This window comes from Palaemon carinicauda, chromosome 1 (assembly GCF_036898095.1).
Source record: "Palaemon carinicauda isolate YSFRI2023 chromosome 1, ASM3689809v2, whole genome shotgun sequence".
In the NCBI taxonomy this organism is placed as follows: domain Eukaryota; kingdom Metazoa; phylum Arthropoda; class Malacostraca; order Decapoda; family Palaemonidae; genus Palaemon; species Palaemon carinicauda.
Genome location: NC_090725.1, coordinates 290,839,541 through 290,867,383, shown reverse-complemented (window position 1 = coordinate 290,867,383; position 27,843 = coordinate 290,839,541). Strand labels below are relative to the sequence as shown.

The 27,843-nt window shown below is 43.2% G+C and overlaps 1 protein-coding gene across 1 annotated transcript in view; it reads left to right on the top strand.

Annotated features, from left to right (window-relative positions):
• The window catches only part of LOC137657743 (death-associated protein 1-like), a 30,897-nt gene extending 4,571 nt beyond the window's left edge, over positions 1-26,326 (top strand). The window contains exons 2-3 of the mRNA XM_068392215.1: positions 16,902-17,004; positions 22,908-26,326. Of these exons, the coding sequence (XP_068248316.1) occupies positions 16,902-17,004; positions 22,908-23,073 (269 nt within the window). The 3' untranslated portion in view covers positions 23,074-26,326. The remainder of the gene's footprint in view (positions 1-16,901; positions 17,005-22,907) is intronic.
• The last annotated feature ends 1,517 nt before the right edge of the window (positions 26,327-27,843 follow it).

Genomic DNA, 27,843 nt, shown 5'->3' with positions numbered 1-27,843 from the left:
TCAAGCGTTGCCTCCTCGGCAGGTCTCTCCTTTTCATGAGACTCGGCAGTTGTCGGACGAAGTTCCGTCGGATGAGGAAGTCGCTGATCCCCTTCCAACTGATATTCCTTTGGGGACTTTGTCGGACGGAGAGGAGCCTAAAGCTGCTCAGCCCTCTCTGGATTTTAAAAAGATCATGCTGATTTTTAAGGAACTGTTTCCTGACCATTTTGTTACTGCTGCTCCTCGTTCGCCTCCGTCAGAGTTTACGCTAGGCCTAGCTACTTCGACGCCGTCGTTTACTAAGCTAGTGCTCTCTCGCTCTTCTAAGAGAGCTTTGCGTTTACTAGGCGATTGGTTGATCACCAGGAGGAGTTTGGGGAAGACAGCCTTTGCTTTCCCCCCTTTTAAACTGGCTTCTAGAGCGAGCGTCTGGTATGACACGGGAGAAGTTCTCGGCTTGGGAGTTCCTGCCTCTGCCCAGGGAGACTTCTCAAGCCTCGTAGACTCTCCCCGTCGCCTGGCCATGAGACGCTCTAAAGTTTACTGGTCCTCTTCGGACCTTGATCATCTCCTCAAAGGGGTTTTCAGGGCCTTCGAAGTTTTTAACTTTTTGGATTGGTCGCTGGGAGCCTTGAGCAGGAAGATCTCTTCGGCTGACCGTGATGTATCCGTGCTTATTATGTCCTGCATGGACAAAGCTATCCGTGATGGCTCTAATGAGCTCGCCGCTACCTTTACGGCAGGAGTCCTTAAGAAGAGGGAGACTCTTTGCTCGTTCCTTTCGGCAGGAGTAACTCCCTGCCAAAGGTCAGAGCTTCTCTTTGCCCCGTTGTCATCTGCCTTGTTTCCTCAGCAGTTGATTAAGGATATTGCAGCTTCTCTGGTGCAGAAGGATACCCACGACCTGATGGCTACGTCGGCGCGCAAGGCTGCTCCTTCATCATCTTATGTCGTAAGACCCAAGCTCGATACTCCAGCAACTAGGTTTATCCCGCCCTTTCGTGGCAGAGCCCCCAGTAAGGGAGGCGCTCGTGCTGACAGTAAAAGAGGCAAGAGGAGAGGATCCAAGTCCTCCCGTGACAGAGTCTGACTGCCCACGTTCTCAGACAGCGGTAGGGGCCAGACTGAACAACTTCTGGCAGGCCTGGGAGAAGAGGGGTGCAGACCGAGAGTCTGTGTTGTTGCTCAAGGAGGGGTACAAAATACCTTTTGTACGGAGACCTCCTCTGGTAAAAGTTCCTATAGACCTCTCTCCCAGGTATCGAGAGGAGTCAAGGAGACAGGCACTACAACTGCAGGTGTCTCAGTTGCTAGAGAAGGGAGCGGTGGTGAAAGTCTCGGACCTTCAATCACCGGGATTTTACAACCGTCTCTTCCTAGTCCCAAAGCATACAGGAGGTTGGAGGCCGGTGCTGGATGTCAGTGCGCTCAACGTTTTTGTTGTCAAAACAAAATTTACGATGGAGACCACGAAGTCCGTCCTAGCAGCGGTCAGAGAGGGAGACTGGATGGTCTCTCTCGACCTGCAGGATGCGTACTTCTACATTCTTATACACCCGGATTCTCAACCGTATCTGAGGTTTGTATACAGGAATGTGGTGTACCAATTCCGAGCACTGTGCTTCGGCCTCAGCCCTGCTCCTCTTGTTTTTACGAGGCTCATGAGAAATGTGGCAAAATTTCTTCATTTATCGGGGATTCGAGCCTCCCTGTACCTGGACGACTGGCTGCTCAGAGCGTCGTCCCGTCATCGCTGTCTGCAGGACCTTCAATGGACGTTGGATCTTGCAAAGGAGTTGGGACTGTTGGTGAACTTAGAGAAGTCTCAGCTGACTCCCTCCCAAACGATTTTCTATTTGGGGATGGAGATTCCCAGTCTAGCTTTTCGGGCTTTTCCGTCTGCCACCAGGATAGATCAAGCCTTGCTCAAAGTTCGCCTCATGCTGAGAAAAGACCGTTGCTCAGTGAGAAGTTGGATGAGCCTCCTAGGGACGCTGTCATCCCTGGAACAATTTATCTCTCTAGGGAGACTTCACCTTCGCCCTCTCCAGTTCCATCTAGACTCCCATTGGGACAAGAACAAGACTTTGGAAGCTGTCTCAATCCCGATCTCCGAACCAGTAAAGACGTGCCTGAACTGGTGGGACAGCAACATAGGTCTTCGAGAGGGTCTGTCCCTGGCGGTCAAGAACCCAAACCACGTGTTATTTTCAGACGCGTCGGATTTGGGTTGGGGAGCGACTCTGGACGGTCTGGAATGTTCGGGTCTTTGGACGTCGGATCAGAGGAGCCTTCACATCAACTGCAAGGAGCTGTTGGCTGTTCACTTGGCCTTGACGAGTTTCGAGAGTCTTCTCCGAAACAAAGTGGTAGAAGTGAATGCGGACAACACCACATCCTTGGCGTACATCTCCAAGCAAGGAGGCACTCACTCCCACACACTGTTCGTCATCGCAAGGGACCTCCTCATCTGGTCAAAAGATCGAGGCATCTCACTGTTAACGAGGTTCGTCCAGGGAAAATTGAACGTCTTGGCGGACTGTCTCAGTCGGAGAGGTCAGGTGATCCCTACAGAATGGACCCTCCACACGGACGTGTGCAAGAGTCTTTGGATGACTTGGGGTCAGCCCACCATAGACCTCTTTGCGACCTCATTGACCAAAAGGCTCCCGACCTATTGCTCTCCAGTCCCAGATCCAGAGGCGGCCCACATAGATGCCTTTCTGCTGGACTGGTCTCACATGGACGCTTACGCATTCCCGCCGTTCAAGATCATCAACGTTGGTTGCTCCCCTCTGGCCCGCGAGAGAGTGGTTCACAGAGGTACTTCAATGGCTGGTAGACATTCCAAGGAGTCTACCTTTAAGGATGGATCTCTTACGGCAGCCCCACGTAAGGAGTCTTCATCAAAGCCTCCCCGCGCTTCGTCTGACTGCCTTCAGACTATCGAAAGACTCAAGAGCTCGAGGATTTTCGAAGGAGGCAGCCAGAGCGATCGCGAGGGCTAGGAGATCATCTACTATCAAGGTCTACCAGTCGAAGTGGGAGGTCTTTAGAGAGTGGTGCAAGTCATCCTCTATTTCCTCTTCCAGTACCTCTGTAGCCCAAATTGCAGACTTTCTCCTGCATCTGAGAAATGTTCGCTCCCTCTCTGCTCCCACTATTAAGGGCTACAGGAGCATGTTGGCTTCTGTGTTCAGACATAGAGGCTTGGATCTGTCAAATAATAAAGATCTCCTTAAGTCCTTCGAGACCTCTAAGGAGCGTCGTATGTCAACTCCTGCTTGGAACTTAGACGTGGTCCTAAGGTTCCTAATGTCCGACAGGTTTGAGCCATTGCATTCAGCCTCCCTGAAGGATCTCACCCTCAAGACGCTATTTTTGGTGTGCTTGGCTTCGGCTAAAAGGGTCAGTGAGATCCATGCCTTTAGTAAGAACATCGGCTTCTCTACAGATAAAGCCACATGTTCACTTCAACTTGGTTTTTTGGCCAAGAATGAACTGCCTTCTCGTCCTTGGCCTAAATCTTTTGATATACCTTGCCTGTCAGAAATCGTAGGCAACGAGGTTGAAAGAGTACTGTGCCCAGTTAGAGCTCTTAAGTTTTATTTGGCTCGTACTAAACCATTACGAGGTGGTTCTGAGGCCTTATGGTGCTCCGTTAAGAAGCCCTCATTGCCCATGTCTAAAAATGCTTTATCGTACTTTATTAGATTTTTAATCCGGGAGGCACATTCTCATTTAAGTGAGAAAGATCGTTGTTTGCTTAAGGTCAAGACGCACGAAGTGAGAGCGATAGCAACTTCGGTGGCTTTTAAGCAAAACAGGTCTCTGCGAAGTATTATGGACGCGACCTTTTGGAGGAGCAAGTCGGTGTTCGCTTCATTTTACTTGAAAGACGTCCAGACTCTTTATGAGGACTGCTACACCCTGGGTCCATTCGTTGCAGCGAGTGCAGTAGTGGGTGAGGGTTCTACCACTACATTCCCTTAATCCCAATAGCCTTTTAATCTTCTCTTGAAATGTTTTTAATCTTGTCTTGGGTTGTACGGAAGACTAGGAAGTCTTTCGCATCCTTTTTGATTTGGCGGGTGGTCAAATGTCGTTTCTTGAGAGCGCCCAGATTAGGGGTATTGATGAGGTCCTGTTATATGGGTGGTCGCCCTGGATATAACAGCTCCTGGGAGTCTTTCAGCATCCTGAGAGGATGGCTGGGCTTCGTGAGGAAAGCGGACTAATAAGGCAGAGTAATCGTCAGAGTCGGCTTCCTTACCAGGTACCTATATTTAAGTGGGTTTTTTTATGATATAATTGTCAAAAACTCATGAGCATATACGTCTTTATTGCATTAATACTGGTCTCTACCCACCACCATGGGTGTGAATCAGCTATTATATATTCACCGGCTAAGTTTAATATTTAAAAATGATATTTTGATTATAAAATAAATTTTTGAATATACTTACCCAGTGAATATATAAATTAAAGGCCCTCCCTTCCTCCCCGATAGAGACCCAGTGGACTGAGAAGAACTGGAGAACTTGACAAGTATATGCGGTATCTGGCCGATAGTCGGCGCTGGTGGTCACACCCGCAACCTTCACGGCGATCGCTCGCGAGTTTTTGGAATCTGTCGAGCCGTCCGAGACGTCAGCTATTATATATTCACCGGGTAAGTATATTCAAAAATTTATTTTATAATCAAAATATCATTTTTCACTCAAGTCCATTGTTTACATCTGAGAGGCTCGAGGGGACTTATTGTGAATGCTTGGTTTCGATTGGCTTGGGGAGCTTTCTTTGCATTTACAAAGACGTATCTGTCAGGAGAAACTTTTTGAAACCAATTAACACCTTACAAGTACTTATTCGTAAGTTCCCAGATGTTGTTCTACAACAGCCATTTTTTTTCCACCTTCCACTTCAGTTTCTATTTCACCATCATCATATAAAGACATCTCCAAGAAGGAACTGGAGGGAAGTACATCAATCTATTTCAAAATTTAGGCTACTGTAATTTAATTTGTTGGCAATTGATTATGATGGAAATGCTCTCTGTTCAGTGTATAGCTATTGATACTTGCGAAAAAAAATAACAGCGAAATAATGATGCACATTTTTTAGAAGATCATTGTGTTATCCCTCAAAGGTCCAATTTTGACTTAATTTTGAGGGAAGACCAGCACATTTCATAATGCAAAGCTTTTGTAAAGATTGCCAAGACAAAGGAGAAAACAAAAAAAAGACATGCAGGTGTCAATCATAAGGTAAGGAATTACCTGATTTACTTTATTGTAATGTAAGGACTTATTTGGGATTTACTTTTAGTTAGTGACCTGGGAATGGGGGTCCAGCTATGGGTTGTGACCTGGGAAGGGTGTCCAAGGGGTCTTGTTCCCCAGCTAGGGTTTGTGACCTGGAAACTACTAGGTTAGGTTAGGTGGGTTTGTTAGGTTCTGTACCCTTTTACAAATCTCAAAAGTGTTAAAAAATAATGTTTTGGCCCATTTTCAGCCGTTTACATGATCCATATATTTTTCCAACTGGTTATATTGTGCTTATTTTGCATTTCTGACCATTATTGTTGCTGCAAATCACTCGTTTATGACATTTCCCCACCCAAAAAATCCCAGGTTTCCCACTGGTGTCTCCAATATTTGTCTTTATATCCGGGGGTCCAAAAACTCATGAACGGGTGGTTTGCCCCAATAATCGTGGTCAGAAGTGCATAGAACACAAGAAAGTGAGTAGGAAAAATATATGGTTCATGTATTTGGCTAGAAATTTAAGTATCATATATTTACCTAGCTAATCAGTCACGCAACTATTGCCTTTTAATTTTTTCCTGGTATGCTAAATACAGGGGTGAGACTAAAGATGCGACAGTCTAAGATGGGGGGTTTGCAAGGGGTGTAGCCCCACTGAAGGTATGTAGGTAAGGATATGAGTGTTTCTAGATTGTTAGGTGATGTTCTTGCATGTTTGTTCCTTTTGAAATGTGGTTTTCAGTCATAGCTTTCGGCATTGTACTGTATAATGTCTAACATTTCAAAATGTTTTCCTCCAATTATTAGCATCAGTAAAGTTTTAATCACCAGCAAATATTCCAGGAATACTTTTTCTTCATTAGGAATATTGTGCTTTAATAAATTTACCAATATTTTAATTACTGACCCTACCAGCTACAAAGTCTCCTGCAATTTAACTAGTGGGTCCTGACTGGAGCATTTCTTAACAACATGTATGTGTCAAGTGCAATTTTTCTGTGGCTGACCTAGTGTATAATCTTGTTAGGACAAAGCACCATGAATTAGATAAATATTAATATTAACAAAGAAAACAAGGACAAAAGGCTATCAACTGATTTTGCATACGGTAGCATATACAGCCATTTTTTCCCATTGCGAAATAAAACCGTTGTCATTTAAATGGATTTTACTCTATTGGTGTTTGTCTACGATAAGAATTAAGGAACTCATAGGATTCTGGTAACAGTGTGTGGTTGCCAGCATCCCACCCACGCAGGGTAGTAATGTCAGAGTCAGTGGGACTTGTATCATTAAACTCCTGTCGTCATTCCAGTTGGATTTCTGTTTCGATTGCTGTCTACTTTTCGCTTTGTGCTTTTTTCTTTTTCATAGCATTTGTGATTTTGAGTATATCTGAAGTTAATATGAGAACCTGCTCCTGTCTGGGAAGTACGGTAGTCCTTGTAGCACCTTCATGAGCTGAGTGGAGGTAGATCCCTATCCTTTGTGTCATGGTAAGTGATGCCCTCTTAATGGGAGAAATAGTATTTCTCCCATTGAGAGGTCATCACTTATCATGACTATTGTATTTCTGAAATACTGTACAATGGTTGTCAGAAGAGGGCTAAGAGGAATTGTTTCTGTTCTGCTTATTTCTTTGCTGAGAGCAAGATGCAGAAACCTTCCATTCCAAATTCCGATCTTACTCTTTCAGATCTTTTCTTATCGGAGTTTCTTTAAAATCCGATACCTAAAGAGGACGGCTACTTTGTGTAACATATTGATTTTGTAGATATGTTATTAACCTTGTGATTAGTGAACTCAAAGCTACAGGAGTGCATGAAGAAGCAGCTCGCGGTTTCTTCGCCCCTGAGGAAGATCCTGAGGGAGAAAGATTGCGCTTGAATTTCTTCTTGCGTCGCCCGAATCTCTTCCACTGAGTGTCAGACCACTCCCTACACTCGTCACAGGGAGAGCCCTGCTTGCAACGACGTCCCCTACAGGTCAGAAACAAAGAATTAGGGTTAGTCTCAACCGATGACATGAAGGTCACCAAGGATGGGCCTCCCGACCAGGGCAGGTTTGCATGGGAGCTTCAATGAAGAAACGCAGTCACACCCAAAAAGAGAAGGATGACCATAGAGCAGCAATTTGTCTAATTACTATGGCTAAACCTTGAAGATGAGACATCCATTCTCTACCAGCCAAAAAAGAAAAAGTGACTAGATCACTGATCTGTGAGTATATATATACATGTCTGGGTACCCCTGGCCACCCTCTATGGGTAGGGTTGCCACCTCACACCAAAAGGTTAATTGGCTACCTTCCAGCTTCGCTGAAAGAATACATCCATATATAAATAATGGAAGGTTTGAATTAGTTAAGGAAAAATACAAATTATCTTAAAATTTGTTATCCACTGCTATGCTTGTTCCTAGAACAGTTTAAATAGCTGTGGGAGATTTTAAACCAAATCCTAAACAAGCACAGAATGTTGAGACGAAATGGGCCGCAGAGCCATGCCCGCCATTTCCTTATATCATATCGACTATTAAGTTTTGGGACTGATCTCCATATTATTCGTCACAAAAATTTTGATACTCGGTGAGATACACCAGATTGATCTTTTTTTTTCTCCGCCGGTATCTAGTTCAGAGAAGGAGAGTAGACTTCCTCTCTCTTATCCCTCTTTTTATCAGAGCGTTGGAATACATGCCATTTTCAAATCAGGCCAGAGATGTGTTAGAATTGTCAAACAAGCTTCTTGTTCGGAGAACACGTTAAGCTCAAGTTGATCTTCAAAATTACTACCATCTGTCTTATCAAGGCAAAGAAAATTTTATGTGAACTCTGGGGCATACCCAAGACCTATTCCAGTTGACCCAGATGTCGCAAACTTGATTATGGAAACATTGGGTGACAAACTTTCCCATCTTCTGTCTCTATTGTCGCAAACTTGACTACAGAAACATTGGGTGACAAACTTTCTCATCTTCTGTCTCAATTCTCATCTCCTGAGCTGCATAATATGAAAGTTGCACCGATGTCGGCCTTCCAAGCATGTTCCTGACTCGACCACTGGTCAGGGTCAATGTCATATTTTGCCATTTCGGAAGACCTTAGTTATACAGAGATCAAAAGGCAGTATGAGACTTAGTACATTCGGGGTCGAAAGCCCCAGAATTTGTTCTTCAGACAACCTGCATTTTCAAGTAGAGAGTGCAGTACTAGCTAAGTGTACACTAAACAAATGTCACAAAATTAAGACAATTTCTTTAAGAAATTCCAGTATTATTGACCACCCTACACTCCTTTTATCCCCGCAGAAGTAACGGCAGCAGTGGAAACTTGAGAGAACTAGCCAAACTTCTGTTTGTTCCGTAACTGGAATACAAACCACGCTATTTGTTAGGGTTATACTTTCGGCGGAGCTGAAAGTACTATCCATTAAAATTTAGCGAGGGTTAACTACCCACACCGTTCACACACCTGTGATTTAGTCACTTTACTTTTGGCTTGGATCAAGAGCGGTTGTTTCCTCTCTTCCCCCTTGCCTATTCTGGACTGCCATTAATTTTTGTCTTTTAACTTTTACTTATACTTGTATATATATATAAAAACATTCTATTTGTTTATGTATATATATGTGTATAAAAATATGATAAGTTTCCCTTTCAGTGTTTGTACTGCCTGTGTGATACATATACAACGACGCTTGCGTAGATTAGCAAAGCCAGCACAGTTACACTTCGTGGGGAACGACCTCTCCCTCTCTAGTCCATCGGTCTTCCCTTCGGCATATATCCGTTAATTCGGCCACCGCAGGGGAATTGTCATCGCCTGGACTCTCTTCATTCAACTATGTCTTCGCCTTTTCCCTTTTCCCTTCGGAAAACATGGATTTTTGAGCAAAAGGAATGTGTCCTCTCAAAGTTTGACTACGGCCTTTCTCTTCTCGAGGTCGTTCACCTTTACAACAACAACGTACTATTGGGGAAGCTCCTTTCCCGTGCGCGGGTTAGGTTGCTCTTCCGATTGTTTGTCTCAATTATTTTTAGTGAAATTAATATTGTATATCCTCAGGCCCCTCACTCGCCTGGAACGACCCACAACCCCACTATCCTGAAGATCAGACTCTTGGGGAAGGGCCGCGGGCCTCTTCCCCGCAACGGACTTACCTCGTCCCCTACTCTGGGTAGGGGACGGTGGTAGGGAAGCTTGGTCCGACAAGACGCCCGGCGAAGCAAGGGAGGGAGGGACGCTCGGCTTCTTAGGCGACCTCTTCGTTGCCTACTTCTTGGTGCTATACCGCACCCGCTCAGACTCCTGGGGAAGAGCAATGGGCCTCTTCCCCACAACTGACTTGCCTCGTCCCCTACTCTCGGTAGGGGAAGGTGGCTGAGAAGCTCTATCCGACGAGGCATCGGGAGAAGTAAGGGGCGAGGAGAGGCTCGGCTTCCCATGTGACCTCTTGGACGCCGCCTTCTTCTTGGTGCCGAAGCGCACCCACTGCACCTCGTTCCAGGACTCGCACTCCAGACACGTGGCTGTAGGAGAACATAAGCTGCCCCTACACGACGAACACAGAGGAGAAGGGTAGGAAAGGGTATAGAATGAACACAATGGGTCCACGTGGGGACCGCGTGAGACACAAAGGGTCGCACTGGGTAAGGAGAGAGCGTCGAAGTGTTATCGCGACGCGACCAGAGAACTTACTGGAGATCGAGACCTGAGCAAGCATGCTCTCTGACCCGGGGTTAGCCTCAGGGTGTGTATCACTCCACCTGAGGTTACCCCTCATAGAAAACGGGACTAGGGTAAATTACACAAAACTCTGGTCGGTTGGGAGGAGATCCCAGATACTCCTAAGAAAGTAGTTCGAGGTAAGTACTGTTAGAAAAAATACAAATTACTTAAAATTTGTGATTTTTAACTTTACAGCTTTTCTCCGTAGGGAACACTTCCCTTCAGAGGATCAGTAGTTCTCACTATTAGTAAATTTTCTTAGCTGATTTAAACAATTGTAATTCTGTTTTATTACAGTTTCTCCGCTCCCCCCTTCTCCCGTGGATGTCGACTGGGGAAGGAAGGGTGCAATACTTATTTTGTTGTTCCCTCGGGGTTCCTCCCTAGGGAATTTCTGTTAAATAATTAATTTTATTTTTTTTGTTTTCCCAGTTAACTATGCAGTTTCTCTTCGTTCGACTAAGAGTGCCAACGAAGCATTGTTCTGTTCATGCCTGGGGAATCTGCTGTCACTGCCGTCCCTTATAGGACGTCGTCATGGGTGTCATCACTTCTCTTAGAAGTACTCCCGTGACATGACCAGCACTTCAGATCATCTTAGAACGCTAAAGGAGGTTCGCCTCCAGGGGTTGGACAGGTGTGAGGTGGTTTCTCCCTTCAGAGGGAGAACTTCCCACATCTTAATAAATTAATTAGTCTCCAACTGCTGTTGCTGCCTTCGCCCAGACTTCTCTCCCCCCTTGCTGAGTTTCTCTTCCTTCAGGGGCGGAGCGCAGTCTTGGCAAGTCTCTGCAACGAAGTGTTCACCTCCCTCGTTCCCGAGAGAGGCCACTCATAGAGACTCCTCTTCGGAGGATTTCTACTGTTAAAGGTCGGCTTGCTGAGCCACCGGCCCTCAATGGGCGTTCTTCTAGTCTCTTCTACGAAGTGTTCACCTCTCGTTCACGAGAGAGGCCACTCATAGAGACTCCTCTTCGGAGGATCGCTACTGTTAAAGGTCAGCTTGCTGAGCCACCGGCCCTCAATGGGTGTCTTCAATTCTCTTTTACGAAGTATTCACCTCTCTCGTTCGCGAGAGAGGCCACTCATAGAGACACCTCTTCGGAGGATCAAGCAGACCTATCAGCACAGCGCTTTTCCAAAGGGCACATCCCAGTTCCTGATCGTCCTGCCAGTTGACTTATCGATCTACCAGCACAACCTTGTGCTGCAACGTAGTCCTTTGGACTTCGGTCCTGGACTCTGACACGGACCTTTTTTACGGTCCCCATCGGTGGATGCTCGCCCTTCCAAAGGGCACATCCCAGTTCCTGATCGTCCTGCCAGCTGACCTACCGATCTACCAGCGCAACCTTGCGCTGCAACATAGTCCTTTGAATTTTGGTCCTGGACTCTTAACGCAGACCTATTTAAGGTCCCCATCGGTGGATGATCGCCCTTTTTAAAGGGCACATCCCAGTTCCTGATCGTCCTGCCACTGGTCGTCCTACCAGCTGTCCTGCCAACCTACTAGTGCTTGCTACCTTTGCGCGCGCGAGCACCGAATATCTTCCGTGTGCGGGTGCCAATGGTCTCGATCTAGCGCGTGCGGGCGGCGCTGGTCTCCCACGCGTGCCCCGATGATCTACCGCGCGGGGGCGGCGATGGTCTCCCGCGCGGGGGCGGCGATGGTCTCCCGCGCGCGCCCCGATGATCTACCGCGCGGGGGCGGCGATGGTCTTCTGCTCGCGCGCGCCGAAGATCTTCCGCGCGCGGGCACCGATGGTCTCCCGCTCGCTCTAGCGCCAATGTTCTTGCGCACCGAAGATCTTCCGCGCACGGGTGCTGATTGTCTCCCGCGCTCGAGCGTTAATGCTCTTGCGCGTGCGCCAATAGTATTACATGCAAGCGTGGCAACAGTGACGTGCGCGCGGGCCGACTTTCTTTTGCGTGCGGGTGCCTAGGGTCTCCGCGCGTGCGCACCGACTTACTTCCGCGCACGGGTGCCGATGGTCTCCTGCATGCGCGCCAACAGACTTGCGCGCTCGTGAGCTCACCAACAGTACCGCGCCTGTGCGTCAACGGCCTTACACGCCTGCGTACCGACAGCCTTCGTGCGTGCGCGCTCCAATAATCTTGAGTGCGCGCGGGCGCTGATGGTCCTCCGCACGCGCGGGCCAACAGTCTCCACGTGGTACTCACGCACGTGCCAATGCACCCACCCTTGCGCGACCAGTTTCACTTGCCTGCGCAGTTACGGTCGCGGATCCAATGTGCCAGCTCTTGCCAAAGAGTCATGGCTCGCAAATCCAATGCACCAGCTCTTGCCTAAGAGCCAGCGCTTGCCTGCTCTCCAGGCAGATATTAAGCACCAGCATCATCGTGTACCATCGCTCCAGTACTCTCCTACACACTGGCGCAATAGTCAGTAAAAAGCAATAAAACTTTTTGGACAGGTCACCATTGCCCCATTCCTCCCTGCAAACACATAAACATTGCCACCGGGAAAAGAGGAATAAGGCTTCACAGAAGGATTCAAGATACCGAAGATTCCATCCTACAAGGGGAATCGAAACGGGGAATCCTTGGTTCGTGTCTCTTCTGAAGTTTCTTTTTCCTTGACAGACCACCGTCAGCAAACAGGAAAGCATCAACAAACTGATCTCTAGATCACTGTTTGCTGATGGCTAGTTCACAGTTTACTGATCGCTAGGTCGCCGATCACCAGATCGCCAATTGCTAGCTCAATGCTGATCTTTGACCTCTAGTCCCTCCAATGACTAACAATCTCCAATTGCTAGTGTTTCCAATCACTGATTGCTAGTCAATAACCAGTCATCAGCTTGCTGATCACTAGATCACCGATGGGCAGCTCATCTTTCTTCGATCATTGAACTCAGCTCGCTGGTCTTTGACCAGCCCATCTTCAGCTTGCTTATCTCTAACCAAACGGGGGGGAACCATAATCAGCTTGCTGATCTCGAACTCACCATCGGCTCACAGACCACCGATTCATCGGTCATCGGCAATTTGGCAGCAGTTCGCGACTCGAACTTACTAGTCAATCGCTTCCTGTAGTTCCTAGATCAGAAGGTATACAACATACTTCTCGCTACTGGCCGTTCGCCATCACTAAAGTGATCGGCAAACGTTCAACAACCCTCATCAACGGCTTGCCGAGAGGGAACTACTTGCGAGCACTCTCCAACTGCACTGTAACCACGATACCCAACGGTTAACTATTGATGAACATTCGCCAGATTGATTCTATCCTAAGGAATAGCATCAATCCCATCAGGGCGCATGGTAGTTAAAGAAATTCTCTCTCAGAGAAGAATTATTACACTGGGTATCGCGCCTGATCCTTTACGACATGAGTCAAGACTCCAGCGTCGACAATCTTCCATGCAAAAGGATCAGCAAGGAGCTGTCCCTTTGGGTCGATGTCCACACCATGTTGGATTTCGAACAAGGGCTAAGACCTCAGGTCTTCTTTTGCACAATGGACACTTACTCCCAGGTCCAAACCATCCATCTAGGAAGGTTGGAAGATTCAGTCTTGTCAAACAAGAAACACCAGTTCAGGGCACTGTGCTTCGGTCTTTCCATTACACCCATCCTGCTCTCACAGGATCGTCTTCTGTCTCCTCTCTCTCGGGACGACTGACTAACCTTAGCAGACTCGGTGGCAACCTTGCATTAACACTGGAACTTCTGAAGTCTTTTTACCAAGATCCAGTGATCAGGGTAAACCTACGAAAGTCTTCCCTACTTCCCTCCCAGGAGACTGGTGTATCTGGGAATGATTCTAGACACCAATCTTCACAAAACCTTCTCGAAATGAGAACGACTTCCATTCCAAGAGACTTGAGTCGGGAAAAAGAAGAAAGGAGGGACCATAGTGCTGCACCACACAACCTCAGCCCTCTGGACAGAGCCCGAAAGTACCTTCACTTGAATCTTTTAAGAGATGAAGGCCAACTTTCCGGTCCTTCAGCAGCCTTATTGGTTTCTAACAGAACTCTCAGTGATGTGATGGACGACACACATCACACCACATAGAGACTCACATCGACAAGCAAGAGGGAACTTGCTCGTAGCCTCTTCTCATCTAATAGTATAAACACTAAGATGGGCCAAAGTTCGTTCGGTACCACTATCAGGCCGCTTCATTCCAGACTGGAAGAACGTGCTCCCCGACAATCTGTGCACAGCATAGCATTACAGATAAGGTATACCGAATGGACTTTGGATCGCCATGTAGCTAACAAAGTCCCGACTTTACGCTGGGTTTCCTAGGTGAACGTCTAGAGGTCTTCTTCTTCTTGGTGCCGTAGCGCACCCACTGCACCTTGTTCCAGGACTCGCACTCCGGGCACGTGGCTGTAGGGGAACACACACTGCCCCTACACGAAGAACACAAGGAGTGCGGGTCAACTTCAGGCTAAGAGAGGAAGGCGCCACACGATTTGCCGGCCATAGGCCCAGGGCAACGACGGGGATGCTCCATAACGCACTAGTAATACACCACGAGACACAGAAACACAGAGGGAAAAGGATAAGGAAGAGCACAAAGTGACCACGTGAGACAAAGGGGTAGGGGACACAAAGGGTAGCACTGGGTAAGAGAGAGCGTCGGGATGTTATCCGTGACGCGATCAGAAACTTACTGGAGATCGAGACCTGAGCAAGCATGCTCTCTGACCCCGGGGCCGTCTCTGGGTGCGTATCACTCCACCAGAGGTTACCCCGCATAGAAAACAGGAGTAGGGTAAACTACACAGAATTCTGGTCGGTTGGGAGGAGATCCCAGATACTCCTGAGAAAGTAGTTCAAGGTAAGTACTGTTAGGAAAAATACAAATTACTTGAAATTTGTAATTTTTTTTTTTCATATTTCACGGGTTTGCCCGATTTATCAGAAAATACATGATTAAAAATGTATTTAAAAAGAAATTGGCAATGCGGTAAGATTGTTACCACCTTCCGATTCTCTCTCCTGACTTTACTTTAAGGGCTGTTTTTCTGGTCTCATCACACACACAAACCCTGTGCCCTAAATGACCTACAATATTTGTTTGTCATATACATTCTTAAATATTTAGAGTATCACAAAGCACTTTCCGTGGTAATTGCCAAGTCCACATTATCGAATTGAAGCACTTAGAAAACAAGAAAGTCTTCAACTTCTTGAAAGCCTTAATATCTTCAATCCTTTGTATGTCTTTAAGGAGTTTATATTGTTTATTTAAAAACCCTCAAAGCACTGAGACTGCGAAAGATGAGCCACAATATGTTTTGGCCTGTCCACAGCACCACAGGTATTCACTGATATGTTCACTTTGGTTTCCTGATAGGCTTGAGGTCCGCCTAAACTTTGAGAAGTTCATTCTTGTTGCTCCACACCGTTTATGGCACTTGTGCTTGCATATACAGTAGACTTGACCCAAGCCAGTGTATTCATCCTCAGATAGAATCCAGCAGTTCAGACAAGTTGTAGCTCCCTTTTTGGAAACGGATTTCCTTCCAGGTCACTATAGGCAAAAACTCCTGGTCCATCTTTCTTCCCTAGAGAAGCTAAAAGTTAGTACACTTTGGGAGGATGCATCTTCGCTCTCTACAATGGCTGCTAAAGAGTCAGTGGTTGCAGATATCAAGTTCCCCATTGGCTCTTTTGAAGATTCCCCGAGATGCGAATTACCTAGAGTTGAAGGCAGCGTCCTAGTGTTACGCCACTTTTCAGAGACATCAAGGGTCACGTGGTGCTAGGCCACCTGTCAATAGGAATACAACATTGAACTTGATGATTGCTGTACACCTTTCAGCAGATTTCAATCTAGGGAAAGGGAATGTAATACCAGACTATCTGAGTCGGCTAGGGATGATGGTTCAGAGTGGTCTTTTAATCCTTTGGTAGTGTCCACAACCACAACTTTGGCTACACAAGAGTTATCCAGGTATTTTTACTGTATTTCTTACCCTTCCAAGCAAACTGCATAGAAGCCAATTGTAACAACTACACATTCTTTAATTCCGCATGTGTTAGATACACATCCCACGGCCTTGCTGTGTCCTTGGGCTAACGTGAAAATTATCCTCCGTATAATGCTTATGATTCCATGTTGCAATAATTCATGCTCTGATCGTGCTATCACTGCCTAGGGTCTTGTTGCCTTTGTAACTAGGGTTGTAGCTTCAGTAGTAATAATAATGATGATAATTCTGACAATACAGTATATCCTTATGGGATATACTGTAGGTTCTTCCATGACACTTATCAGTTTCTGCTTGTGACCTAGCCTAACACCTGCCTCATATTCATGGACAAGTCTTTAGGAGGTTGACAAGAGTCCCCTTTTGCTCCTATACAGACCTTAATTGCTTTGACATTTACAGTACTGTGTAAGTAAAACAGCCAGTTTGGTTATAGGGACTTCTTCTCTCCTAAGGAAAAGTCTCTTGTTAAAGTAATAGAGTTTGTATTTGTGTAGGAACAAGGCACGAATTTTTAAAATAAACTGTGTTTTTCCTAACTACAAACCTAAGTCCTTCAAGTTTACACTTCCCGCCTTAACCATCCTGCAAATCTTTTGCTGAAGGTCGAGTGACGAGCTCATTGGCCTCTGGGTTAGGCATGCTCCCTGCCACCCAGCAGTTGTTAAGTTGTAACAGGTCCCTCCCAGTCAGCTGTAAACATACTAGTGCTGTACTCCTATTAAAGGGCTTGTGTTTTTATATAAAGGAAAAATACAAAATACTTGAAAATTTGTGACTTTTATGCCTGTCAAATGACCTATTCTGATACTGTACACAATACTAAAATTTTGATATATCACGTACCTTTTCTTAATTACTTTTTATTTTGAGTTTTCTCTAATACAGTAGTGGATGTGTAATACTATATGTTAAATTAACCAAAAAATGTAAGTAAAAATTTTTCTTTCAGTGAAAGTTGGTGGTGTACGCATTGCGCAGAAAACCAAATTGGAGGATGGAGTACCAGCAAAGCCTCGAAAGAACAGTGAAAATGGAGATGATGAATTTAAAAGGTTTGCATTTTTAAATTCACTCTAAAAATTTCCCATTTTTTTTCTCTAGTATCATCAGACTTTACTATTTAATTTGGTTATTTAAATACAAAATTTTTATCTCTTAAAATTCTTGATAATTATTAGTATGTACCTCATGACGTTTCCATTTACATATAAGGTAATCCTTCGCCGTATCGCGGTTTACCTATTGCTCTCTCAGTGTATCGCGGATTTATAAATATATGTGTAAACTATGTCGCAGGTTTCTGAGGAGAGATAAGTTTTATATTTTTCATTTATTCCTATGTGGATACAACCATCCGAGTCATTTAAAAGGGTTAGTCCTTATCTCGCTTTCTACTACCAGACAATCTGAAAGAAATGTTTGATTGCATCATAATTGGTTGCTAGGCAACCCCATTGCATGGCTGGGATAAGCCTGGCTGAATGGCTTACACCACTTGTCCTCTGGTGGTTATGCTAAGAGGGGGCATCCCCTCCTCTCTTCTATGATTACAACTTTCACTCCCACCTGGAATGCCTTATACAGTGCAATCTCTACATACGATCTTAATTCGTTCCAGCAACTACTTCGTATGTTGGAGCAAATATTCCCATAAGAATACACTGTAATTTGTATAATTCGTTCCACAGCCCAAAAACCTATAATAACTCCTTAATAAATTACTACATATAATTACACATAACAATAACATAATTGCATAATATGAAAGAAGGATGTAAAAAAGATAATTATAAAGAAATAATAAATAAAAAATGTGTTTTTATTGTCACTTCACCCTAGAGACAGCCCAACGCAGGTGTAGGAATTGCTACGATCGACGAGAAGGTAGACATGGTGTTAACAATAAATACACACACACACACACACACACACACACACACTCTCTCTCTCTCTCTCTCTCTCTCTCTCTCTCTCTCTCTCTCTCTCTCTCTCTCTCTCTCTCTCTCTCTCTCTCTCTCTCTCTTTTTTGTTCGTCTTCACTGTTAGTGTTAGAGAGAGAGAGAGAGATTAAACAAAAATGTGTGTACATATGATTTTTAACAGCGTCAACGAGTTGAAAGACAATTAAATGTAACTAAAAAAGCAATATCAGCAAATCTGAACTCCTTTATTAACTAAAACAAATATTGATACAAACACACGTGTGCGTATGCACAAACACACACACAGGTGTAGGAATTCCTATGCAGGAGGAGACACGATCAGCAAGGAGGTAGAGATGGTGACTGCGATAACGTACCGTAACTTACACTACGGAAATTTTAATCTAACTTAGCTTATTTATTTTTTTTTATTTGTATATTTCATTTTTTTTACATTTTTTTTTCTTTTGATTTTTAATTTTCATCACTTTCAGTGACGAGTTACGGTACGTTATCACAGTCACCATCTGTACTTCCTCCCCGACCGTCTGTCTACTACTGCGTAGCAATCCCTACACCTGTGTGTGTGTGTTTGTATCAATATTTGTTTTAGTTAATAAAGGAATTCAGATTCGCTGTTGTTACTTCCTTAATTACATTTAATTCTTTCAACTCGTTGACGCTGTTAAAAATCATACATACATACATACATACATATAGCAAGGCACTTCCCCCAATCATATGTTGTACTCTAAACACATTTTTGTTTTATCTCTCTCTCTCTCTCTCTGGAAAAAAAAATAATAGACGTCTCTAACACTATAACAGCGAAGAAGAGAGAGAGAGAGATATTTTATTTGAAGAACATGTTAATGCTATGTTTAGAGAGAAACAGAAAAAGAGAGAGGACTTTTTTAAAAGAGCTTGTTAATGCTATCTTAGTTTTCTCTGCTTCACTTTTTTCTTTCTTTCTGTTCATCACGCTGGCCCTTCTCACAAATGATCGTTGCCAACAATCTGTCATTTATCCCCATCAAAAAAAGGCGTTCTATCTCTTTCAGGGTATTGCTATGTCTTGTAATAATGGTGATCCCCTTCGATGGTTTGACTACTTTAATGGCTGCCTTCTGCTTGATGATCGTCGAGATCATAGGCCTATTCCGGCCATATTGTTTAGCCATTTTACTCCCATGCACACTGCTCTCATGTTTTTTTATAATTTCTTGCTTCAATTCTAATGAAAGAATTGCCTTCTTCCTTTTCTCACCACTACCTGTACTGAAACTTAGCTTCTTAGGCACCATGATTATAGGTAAAATCAGAAAGGAAATGTGAGAAAAGGAAGAAAAAAAAGCACTTAATAACAGACCAAACAGAGGACAACCACACGATACACACAAGAACAGAGAACAGAGCACGCAACACTCCATGACGTCCCTCTTACGTGCTGCCATCTACCGGCGTAAACAAGATCTACATCGGATGTTAGAGCATTACTTTGGGTGTCGAGACAAAAATTTTGATGGAATTTTACTTCGGATGTTGGAACAATCGTATGGCAAGACAATCGTATGTAGAGGTTCCACTGTACTGTATTGCTTAGTGCTATGTGTCTTGTCCTTTATCACTGTCACTAGCTGCGCTTTCTTTATTTGTGAGTTACAAGTGTTTTATTATGTCTAGTATAACAAGCGTCATGCATTTGTGCCCCGGAAGTGATACTTTCATGTGTCAGGTTGAAGTCGACGTGCTAAGAAAGATTGTTCTCCTTCCTCGTCTTCTTCTAGCAATTAACTTGTTTCTGCATCGAAAGTTGTCCCCCAGCCTGCTCCTTTGTGTCCAGAACCCTCTGAGGCTATGGCTGCTGTGCTCCCTGAGCCAGATCCAATTCCAGTATCCTTGGTACCTGATTATTCTGTCATGTATAGATCTCCCTTGCCTCCCATTAGTGTTTAGAGAGGTGAGCCCTGTATGGTTGATTATGTCAGGGATGACTTTTCACTTTTGAAGGTATCTCTGATAAGTTAAGTCTCCCTCCGTTCTTGTTCTCGGAACCCTAGAGTTGAAGCTGCCATTTCCCTTTAAACGGAAGCAGCTTTACTAGAGGATCCTTATTTATCATTCCCTAGCTTGTCCTCACCAGCCAGGCTTGCCTTGTACCTCCAGGGGTCCTCGTCACTGCTCTCCTCTGAAGAGTTATCTGGACTCTGTCCCAAAACTCCCCAGCACAATGTTTTGAGGGCGGTCGGACTGCTTCGGCCATGTCCACAAACGCAACTTTTACCAAACCAAGTTGCTTTAAACCTTATGTGACCTCTCCTTCCCTGACGACCGCTAGGAAGTCTATTTTAACTGCTAAACCTTTATTAGTTCCTCACACTTTGTCCTTTCATGGATCAGCTCAGACTTACCTTCCCACTAACAAATCTGCACGTGCCGCTGTTCCTATGCGTGATTACGTCACTGGGCATGCCGCCGTTTCATTGTGTGATGTGTGATGATATTCTAACCGAATGATCAGGGCAACAAGTCTGTATGCGCTGCTGTTCCCTCAACGTCCTTATGTACACTGCCATTTCAATGCATGATGGCTATAATCCTTTATCACATGATTATCACGTTCAGATCGTGCTCCCACTTCTCAGGCTCGCATGTGAATGGAACCCCTTTGTGATTGTGTCCGTTGTCAATTTTGGCTCATTATCAAGAAGCCTCGGTTTATAACCATCAAGCTGGTTTACACAACCCAAATGCCATGAGCTATTGTATTCTAATAACAAACCCGTTGCTTTACCTAGCTACTCTCGCTCTAGTGTTCTGTTTAATGTTTGTAATGCTTCAAACTTTATGCGTGTTCCTGAACAGCAAAGGAGTTATTTTTCAAACTAATCTTTTCAGGTTTCAGGGTGGAAAAGGGTGCTGGAAGCCTTTCCCCCCTTTTTCAAGATTAACACCCACATCTGAAGCAGATAATTTCGCTTTTATTAAGTGTCGTAGATGCATTCCACCAGCTCAGCCTATTAACCGACCTCCACAAGTCCAACCTCCCTGCTAATTACCTTGTAATGGCTGATACTGGCTGCCAATCGTGCTTAGCTGGCACAAAAGTCCTCTTCAAACTAGGCGTGTCAACTTGGCAGCATAAGTAAATAAAATATGAGAGAAGTATTTAAAATAAAACTTGAAATTAGTATGCTAATTGGAAAATGATAGGTCAAGGAATAATTTTTTCTTTAAGGAAGTATGAAATATCCTTCGAGGTTACCTACGGGGGACCACGCAGGGGTAATTGGCTGATTTGGAAAGTATGAATGTGAACAATGGAGAATATTATAATGTTTACGAGACAAATACGATACGATAATGTGAATATTACATGCATTATTATTGGATACAATTAAGTGAAATACCATTTTAATCAAAATCCTGTTTATTTCAAATATAGCTGTAAATTTGTACTACCCTCAATGGTTATACAGTGTACGGCGGGAGCTAGGATGAGCTGGGTGGAAAGTTAAGTGGCGCAAAGCACTCCCTTTGTAAAGAAGCGCGGGCTATTTGAAACTATTGTGCCGCTAGAGTTTATATCGCGAATGTGATTTTTTATTTAATAGGTATTACGGTTCTCTGTGTCGCATGTAAGTGAAATCACAAAGGGAGAAGTCTCGTAAAAAGAGGCCCGACGTTATTAGTAGAGGCTTACAACACAGAGTCTTCAGTTCGAGAACAACCTTTGATGCCAGGGCTGTCAAGTCACTGGTATTGCTGAACCTCTGGTACCAGTGATGTAGGATTTTCGACTTTCAGGATCATCATGCGTGAGTTTTGAGTATCCAGGGTTCAGTTTCCAACCAGTTGGAACAGGGACTTCCACCTGCCTAAGGATGAGCCTGTTATGTATAGGATGGCTGTTTATGTAATGTGAGAGAGTACAAGTTAAGAATTTGGAATTAATTTGTATTTTTCCCTACCTATACCAATCCCTTAGATAGTCCCAGCTGCAATCAAAGTTTGTAAGTAAGGTTGTAAATGTGTTCCCAAACTGGACCAGTAATTATTGGCCAGTTATTGACACTGCTAAAATTTTTGACAGGTGTATTCTAGCTTTGCTATTTTCATACTCTTCGATGGGACGTCGTCCTGATAGGACCTTCTTATATGAAAAAATGTAATTTCTCCCTGACCGACGAAGGAATGGGTTTGGAAGGAGTTATTCGCTTTGCGGCACCCTCTGCTGGGCTTTGGACTACGGCCTCAGTCGTCATGCTCTGCCATCTCATTGTCATCCTGTTGGTCCGTCTCCAGTGTTCCTGCCATCGCTTCCCTTTCACAGTTTATTCTACTTCACTTATGGCCTGTCAATGCAAAAGCCTATGGTCCGCTTAGATATGGGCCAGTCTTAATCACACCACATTTATTTTCATAATCCTATGCTATGGACTCAGGTTTGCATGATTAGAAAAAAATACAAAGCACTAAAATATTTGTCATACAAGAGTAAAATTTCCAAGGCTGGAAATGACATGGGCTCTTAATCTTGAATAATATAAGTTGGTATGAGTGGAATTTTCTTAATCAGAAATAATGCAATCAGTGATTTTGAAATTCATTCAGCTGTTTTATTTATTATATAATAATTGTTTATGTACAATATACAGTAAATGTATATTGAGATCATTTTAACCTTTTGGCTTATAATACAGTGGGAGATCTTGGTATTACAAATTATCTTTTCCAGTACACCTAGTATCATTAAAGTTATCCATAATCAACCCTCCTCCCCTGTGTTCTTTATGGAATGTTACTTTCTATACTGTAACGTTTTTTTAGCCTTAGAATAAATATTGGATAATTTTACAAATATTACTGTGTATTATTACTATCTTTTAAAACTACTCTATATTTTAAGTACAGTATTGCACTCTCCCTTCAGCTCCATCTGTGGTGCTTTCTGACTTAACATTCCATTTGCTTCCTTTGATTTATTTGTACCTGACCGTCGTAACTTTTATTTGAAATATTTACCTTTACAGTCCTCTCAAAGCACCAGTTATGATCCAGACCCAAGTTATGGGAAAACCAGAGAGAGATTTTCCTGTAGCAGCAGTAAAACACACCCACGAAAAGCCTGTTCCTACGCATGAGACACGCTCTGGTCATGTTACAAAGCCAGCTGTTATTCAGCAACCAAGGAAATAGATTATGGCAGCCTTGTATTTCATTGAAGAACCTGTGGAATTCTGCATTATTGTAAGAAATTTTTTGTGATGTTTGAATGTGTCTTGGATCAGCTGTAATTTTAAGGAATAACTTGGTAAGTAATTGAAGCAATGATGAATTAATTTAGTACACCTATAAATATATTACCCCTTATTAAATAAGGAATAGAACAATTTGATCTTAATTATTTAAGGTTTCTGGTTATAATTTAAAAGATATGGGGAATACTCTTCTGGATATAGGCAAATGCCATTATATTGTTAAAAGCATAAATTTTAGAATTGCGTGTTATGCCAAATTAATTCTTACTAACCATTTGGATCAGAAATTCTTCATGTAAAAGTAATAGATTGCAGGACTTTAGCAGTATAGCTCCTTATTTCCTGAAAGGAATAGAATTGCAAGGATAGCATGATGATGATTGCATATTGCTCGCTCAAATCTTAGGGAGATTACAAGGGCTAAAATCTTTTCTGTTCATCCTTTGTCATTAAAATAAAAATGGGACCTCTTATTTTATCATATTTACAATTAAATATATCTTTAAAAGTTATATTTATAACTTTTATAGTGAAGGGAACAGATTGGCTAAGTAACTCATACTTGTTTACACTGGGGGTTGAGTAAATTTTTCGTAATTATTGAACATTTTATAACAAAGAGAAAAGATAAATAAGGGTTGTGGTAAGGAAGAATTTTCAAGGTGTGTTTTCTTTTGAATAGAAATTGGAAAATTTTGATTAAATATCCCCTAATAAAAATTGGGTCACCTTCAAGTCTTATGGTTGCCAGGAAGTTCATGTTTTGTTAATGTTTAGAATGTTAACATTAGTGCATTTCCCATTGCCTACCCACTCTGTTTTCTGTAGAAGTTATCTATGTAATAGTAGCAAAGTTATTTTTGTTACCTAGTAAAGTGGCCTTTAGATGATACTTGTTAAAAGATAAGAAATTAAATTAAAATATATAGTGTTTGGTTATAACATGTACAAGATAAAGTCGCAACTGTTAAATCATATGACAGAAGATTAGTGTTTGCTATAGATATACAAAGTGGAATACATTTAGTTTCAAATACTATATTTCTTTGCCTTTTTCACATGCCTTAAAAACACTAAAAGTTAAAATCAATTCTTTCACTATCAATGTCACTATGTAAGTGAGACAATTTATAATTCTTTAGAATACTTTAAAAAGTTAAAATTTAATGCTTTCACTACCAGTGTCTAGATGAGAAAATTTGAAGTCCTTTTGAACAGTTTAAAACTTAAAATTTGTTCTATTCTTTGAAGTACACACTGTAACATATTTACTGGCAGATACAATTGTTTAATGGCATAATATCTAAGTTTGAGGTGAAGAAAATAAGAAGCTTGACAGTTATTTAGTTATGAAATGGACATCAGAGTACAAACCTCCTTAAACTACATGTAATACCAGTTATGAAAACCATAGTCTAGCAATATGCAAGTCTTTCAAAAAAAAATGTGGTGCAGATTCTAGATTTGGTGCATGTATCAAACCTGAAAGTTTTAAAGGCCTCATTGTTAATGGATACTTAAGGAAGTGTTTCAGGTATTAATGATTTAAGTGAAGTTTCTTCTTTTTTGCATATGTGATGAATTAGAAGTAGAACTTGTACTTTTATACTGGAAAAAGTTTTTTTGTGATTAAAAATCAGGTTATCAAATAGAACTTCTGCAGGTGTTTCGGCCATGAATAGGTGCTCATCTGTGAAAATAATATTGTAAGGTGAGTAAATACTATGAAAATTATATGTATGCAGGTACTGAAAGTACATGAATATTAAGAACATAACGTCTTTCACAGGGCACAAAAAATGGTATCTCATTGTTGGTCAAATAGATATAAACTATTTTATCTTGTGAGCTTAAGTTTTGTAGGTACTATAGTGTTGAGAAAATGTGCATAGGAGATTTTTTTATACATTTGTCATTTTTTTTTTTCCCAGTAAATGAGAAAAGTATTTCTTGGTTCAAGTTCCTTTTAACATTTCCTGAAATATACATATTCCTTTTGTAGCCTAATCTTTTGGATTACAGTAAGAGTAATAAAATAGAAATCATTTGTTGTGTAGTAGCAAGTTATATAACACCTACATATGTCCCCAGATGAATTTTTGGACTAAGGAAAGATATTTCCACATTTATACCATACAGTGCAGTACATAGTAGCTTAATAGTTGTTAAGAGTAAGTGTAATAACAATTATACAATGTTGCTGCCCTCCTGATTAGCAAAAGTGATGCCATTAACAAAAGTGCTTCACAATTTTGAAGTACTACTGGTAATTTAAAGGGTATAACAGTTTTATGCAGCATACAATGTATAAGGTTTATGTTACTCTTATGATTTTACTGATTTTTGTTTAATATGCAAGTCTGCTTGGTAGAAGTTGTTTGTTTCTTTAAGAGGACCAAATTGGTAATATTTTTCAGTTATGGCATTCCAGTTATTTTACAAATGGGATCATAAATACATTTCTACATATAGCTTCATTTAAGCTTTGTTGGATTTCCATATAATTATGTAGTAAGGTTGTGGGTATCATTTTAAATAAATGAAAACAAATTATTCATATTTTATAGGTCAATTTGAAACCTACAGTAAGCATGGATACTTCAGAAGTAAATTAGGTGAATTTACTTCTTTTCAGTGCTCTGCTACTCTTAATTATAATGGTTTGTATTGATTGTTTTTTGCATTCATTATCCAGGATCTAAACTTTATTTTTTCCCTTAAATGGCAGCAGTACTTAGTGAAGAAGCCTTTTATAATTTTAGCTTACCTAAGTGTTTACTAACTAGTAAAATTTTGAAAGTGCAATTTGCCTAGTCTGGCTTTTATTATTAGCTAGTCATTTGCTTTTGTTTGGTTGATTGCACCTAAGGATGCCAATATTGTTGCGAGTTTAAAGCATCCAGTAGTAGACCATTCTGGGACATTATTTCCTGTAATTTATCTTTTTAGGGAATAATTTTAATCTTAAATTCATTTGTTTCCATAGAATTGCCAATATACAGTATTGTTATAAAGGAACTAAAATGATGGTTGTGGTATTTAATTATATTTTGTATTATATGTCAGTTTTTCTTGAAGGATTTTAGTTCTTTTGAAATGGGCTATAGATGTCTGGTATTAGAGCTGTGTGATGAGTTTATATTAAAAAACTGTTATCTGGAAATTGCTTTATTAAAATGCTTTAAAATGTGCAGTATATCTTTTTTAACATATGTTGAATATGATTACAAGACCAATTTTGGTTTGGGAAGGAAGAAACTATATTTGTTCCAACATGGAGTACTTACCTCGAACTACTTTCTTAGGAATATCTGGGATTCTCCTCCCAACCGACCAGAATTTTGTGTAGTTAACCTTATCTCCGTTTTCTATCGTGGGTCCCTCTGTGGCGGATGGATACTCCCCCTGAGGCGACCCGGGTCAGCGTGCGAGAGCATAGAGCTAGGTCTCGGTCACCAGTAAGCTTCTGGTCGCGGCATAGTTCACATCTCGCTGCTCTCTCACATCCCATGCAACCCTTTGTGTCCCCACGTGGTTACCGCGTGTTTACCAATTCCCTTGTATCCTTTCATCCACCTCTTTCCCCTGTGTTCTTGTGTTGCTTTGGTGTTCTAGTATGGATCCCCAACGTCGTTGCCCCGGGTCTAAGACCGGTAAATCGTGTGGTGCGTTCTTGTCTAAACCGGAGGTTGACCCGCATACCCTGTGTTCTTCGTGCAGGGGTAGCGTGTGTTCCCTGTCCGCCACGTGTCCGGAGTGCGAGTCCTGGCCGGAAATCCAGTGGGCCTTGTACGTGACGAAAAAGAAGGTGTCTAAGAGATCTCCTAAGAAGGTGGGCGCCTCCTCGCCCTTGACTTCGCCCACAGCTCCATCGGAGAGAGGTTCCCCTTCACCTTCCCCTACCTACAGTAGGGGACGAGGTAAGTCCGTTGCGGGGAAGCAGCCCATTGCCGCTCCCCATGAGTCCGATGTTCCTGATGTGGTGGATGTTGTTACTTCGCAGGCATGTGAGGGGGGGGTGTGTGCTCGGGAGACGAGGTTCTGGTGCCTGCAGGACCTGTCTCTACCGAAGACCCGGTGTGGGGGAAGACTGGCCCGGCTCCTTCCCCCGCATCATGGCAGTGTATTTCAGGTACTTCAGCGCCGGGGGGAGTAGTAGACAAGGAGAGGCCGCCGACAGGTTAGTCGGACCCCGACTCCATTGTTTGGACGTCGCTTAGGACGCCCTTCGGGTCGCCGATGCGCCAAGAGGAAGAGTTCGACAGCTGGTTCGCGTCCAGGAAGGCGCTATGGACTCCCCCGCCGCCATCGTCGACGCTCCCACCCGACTTTATGCAGCCGTTCACACCGGTGAAGCAGCACGAGGACCCTACATCGGCATCAGAAGTCTCGGAGGACTCGGCGAGCTCTTCTTCCTACCCTTCTTCATCCTCGTTAGACTTGTCCTCTTCGGAAGACTCCGATCCCCGTGAGGCGAGAAAGAAGCGGAAGAGGTCCCGTAGGAGGAGGTCTTGCTCCCGCTCAGCCCCGTCCAGGAAACGCTCAAGGACCTCCAAGAAGAAGAGCAAGAAAGGGTGTTCATCCAGGGATAAGTGCGTCCGTGTGACGATCCCCCGTAGCGAGCTAATCACGGCAGCCTCCGCTTCAGGCTCATCTGGGTGGCCCGCTGGAGTCGCGACTAGAGCGGGGTTTACACGGGCGAGCAGCT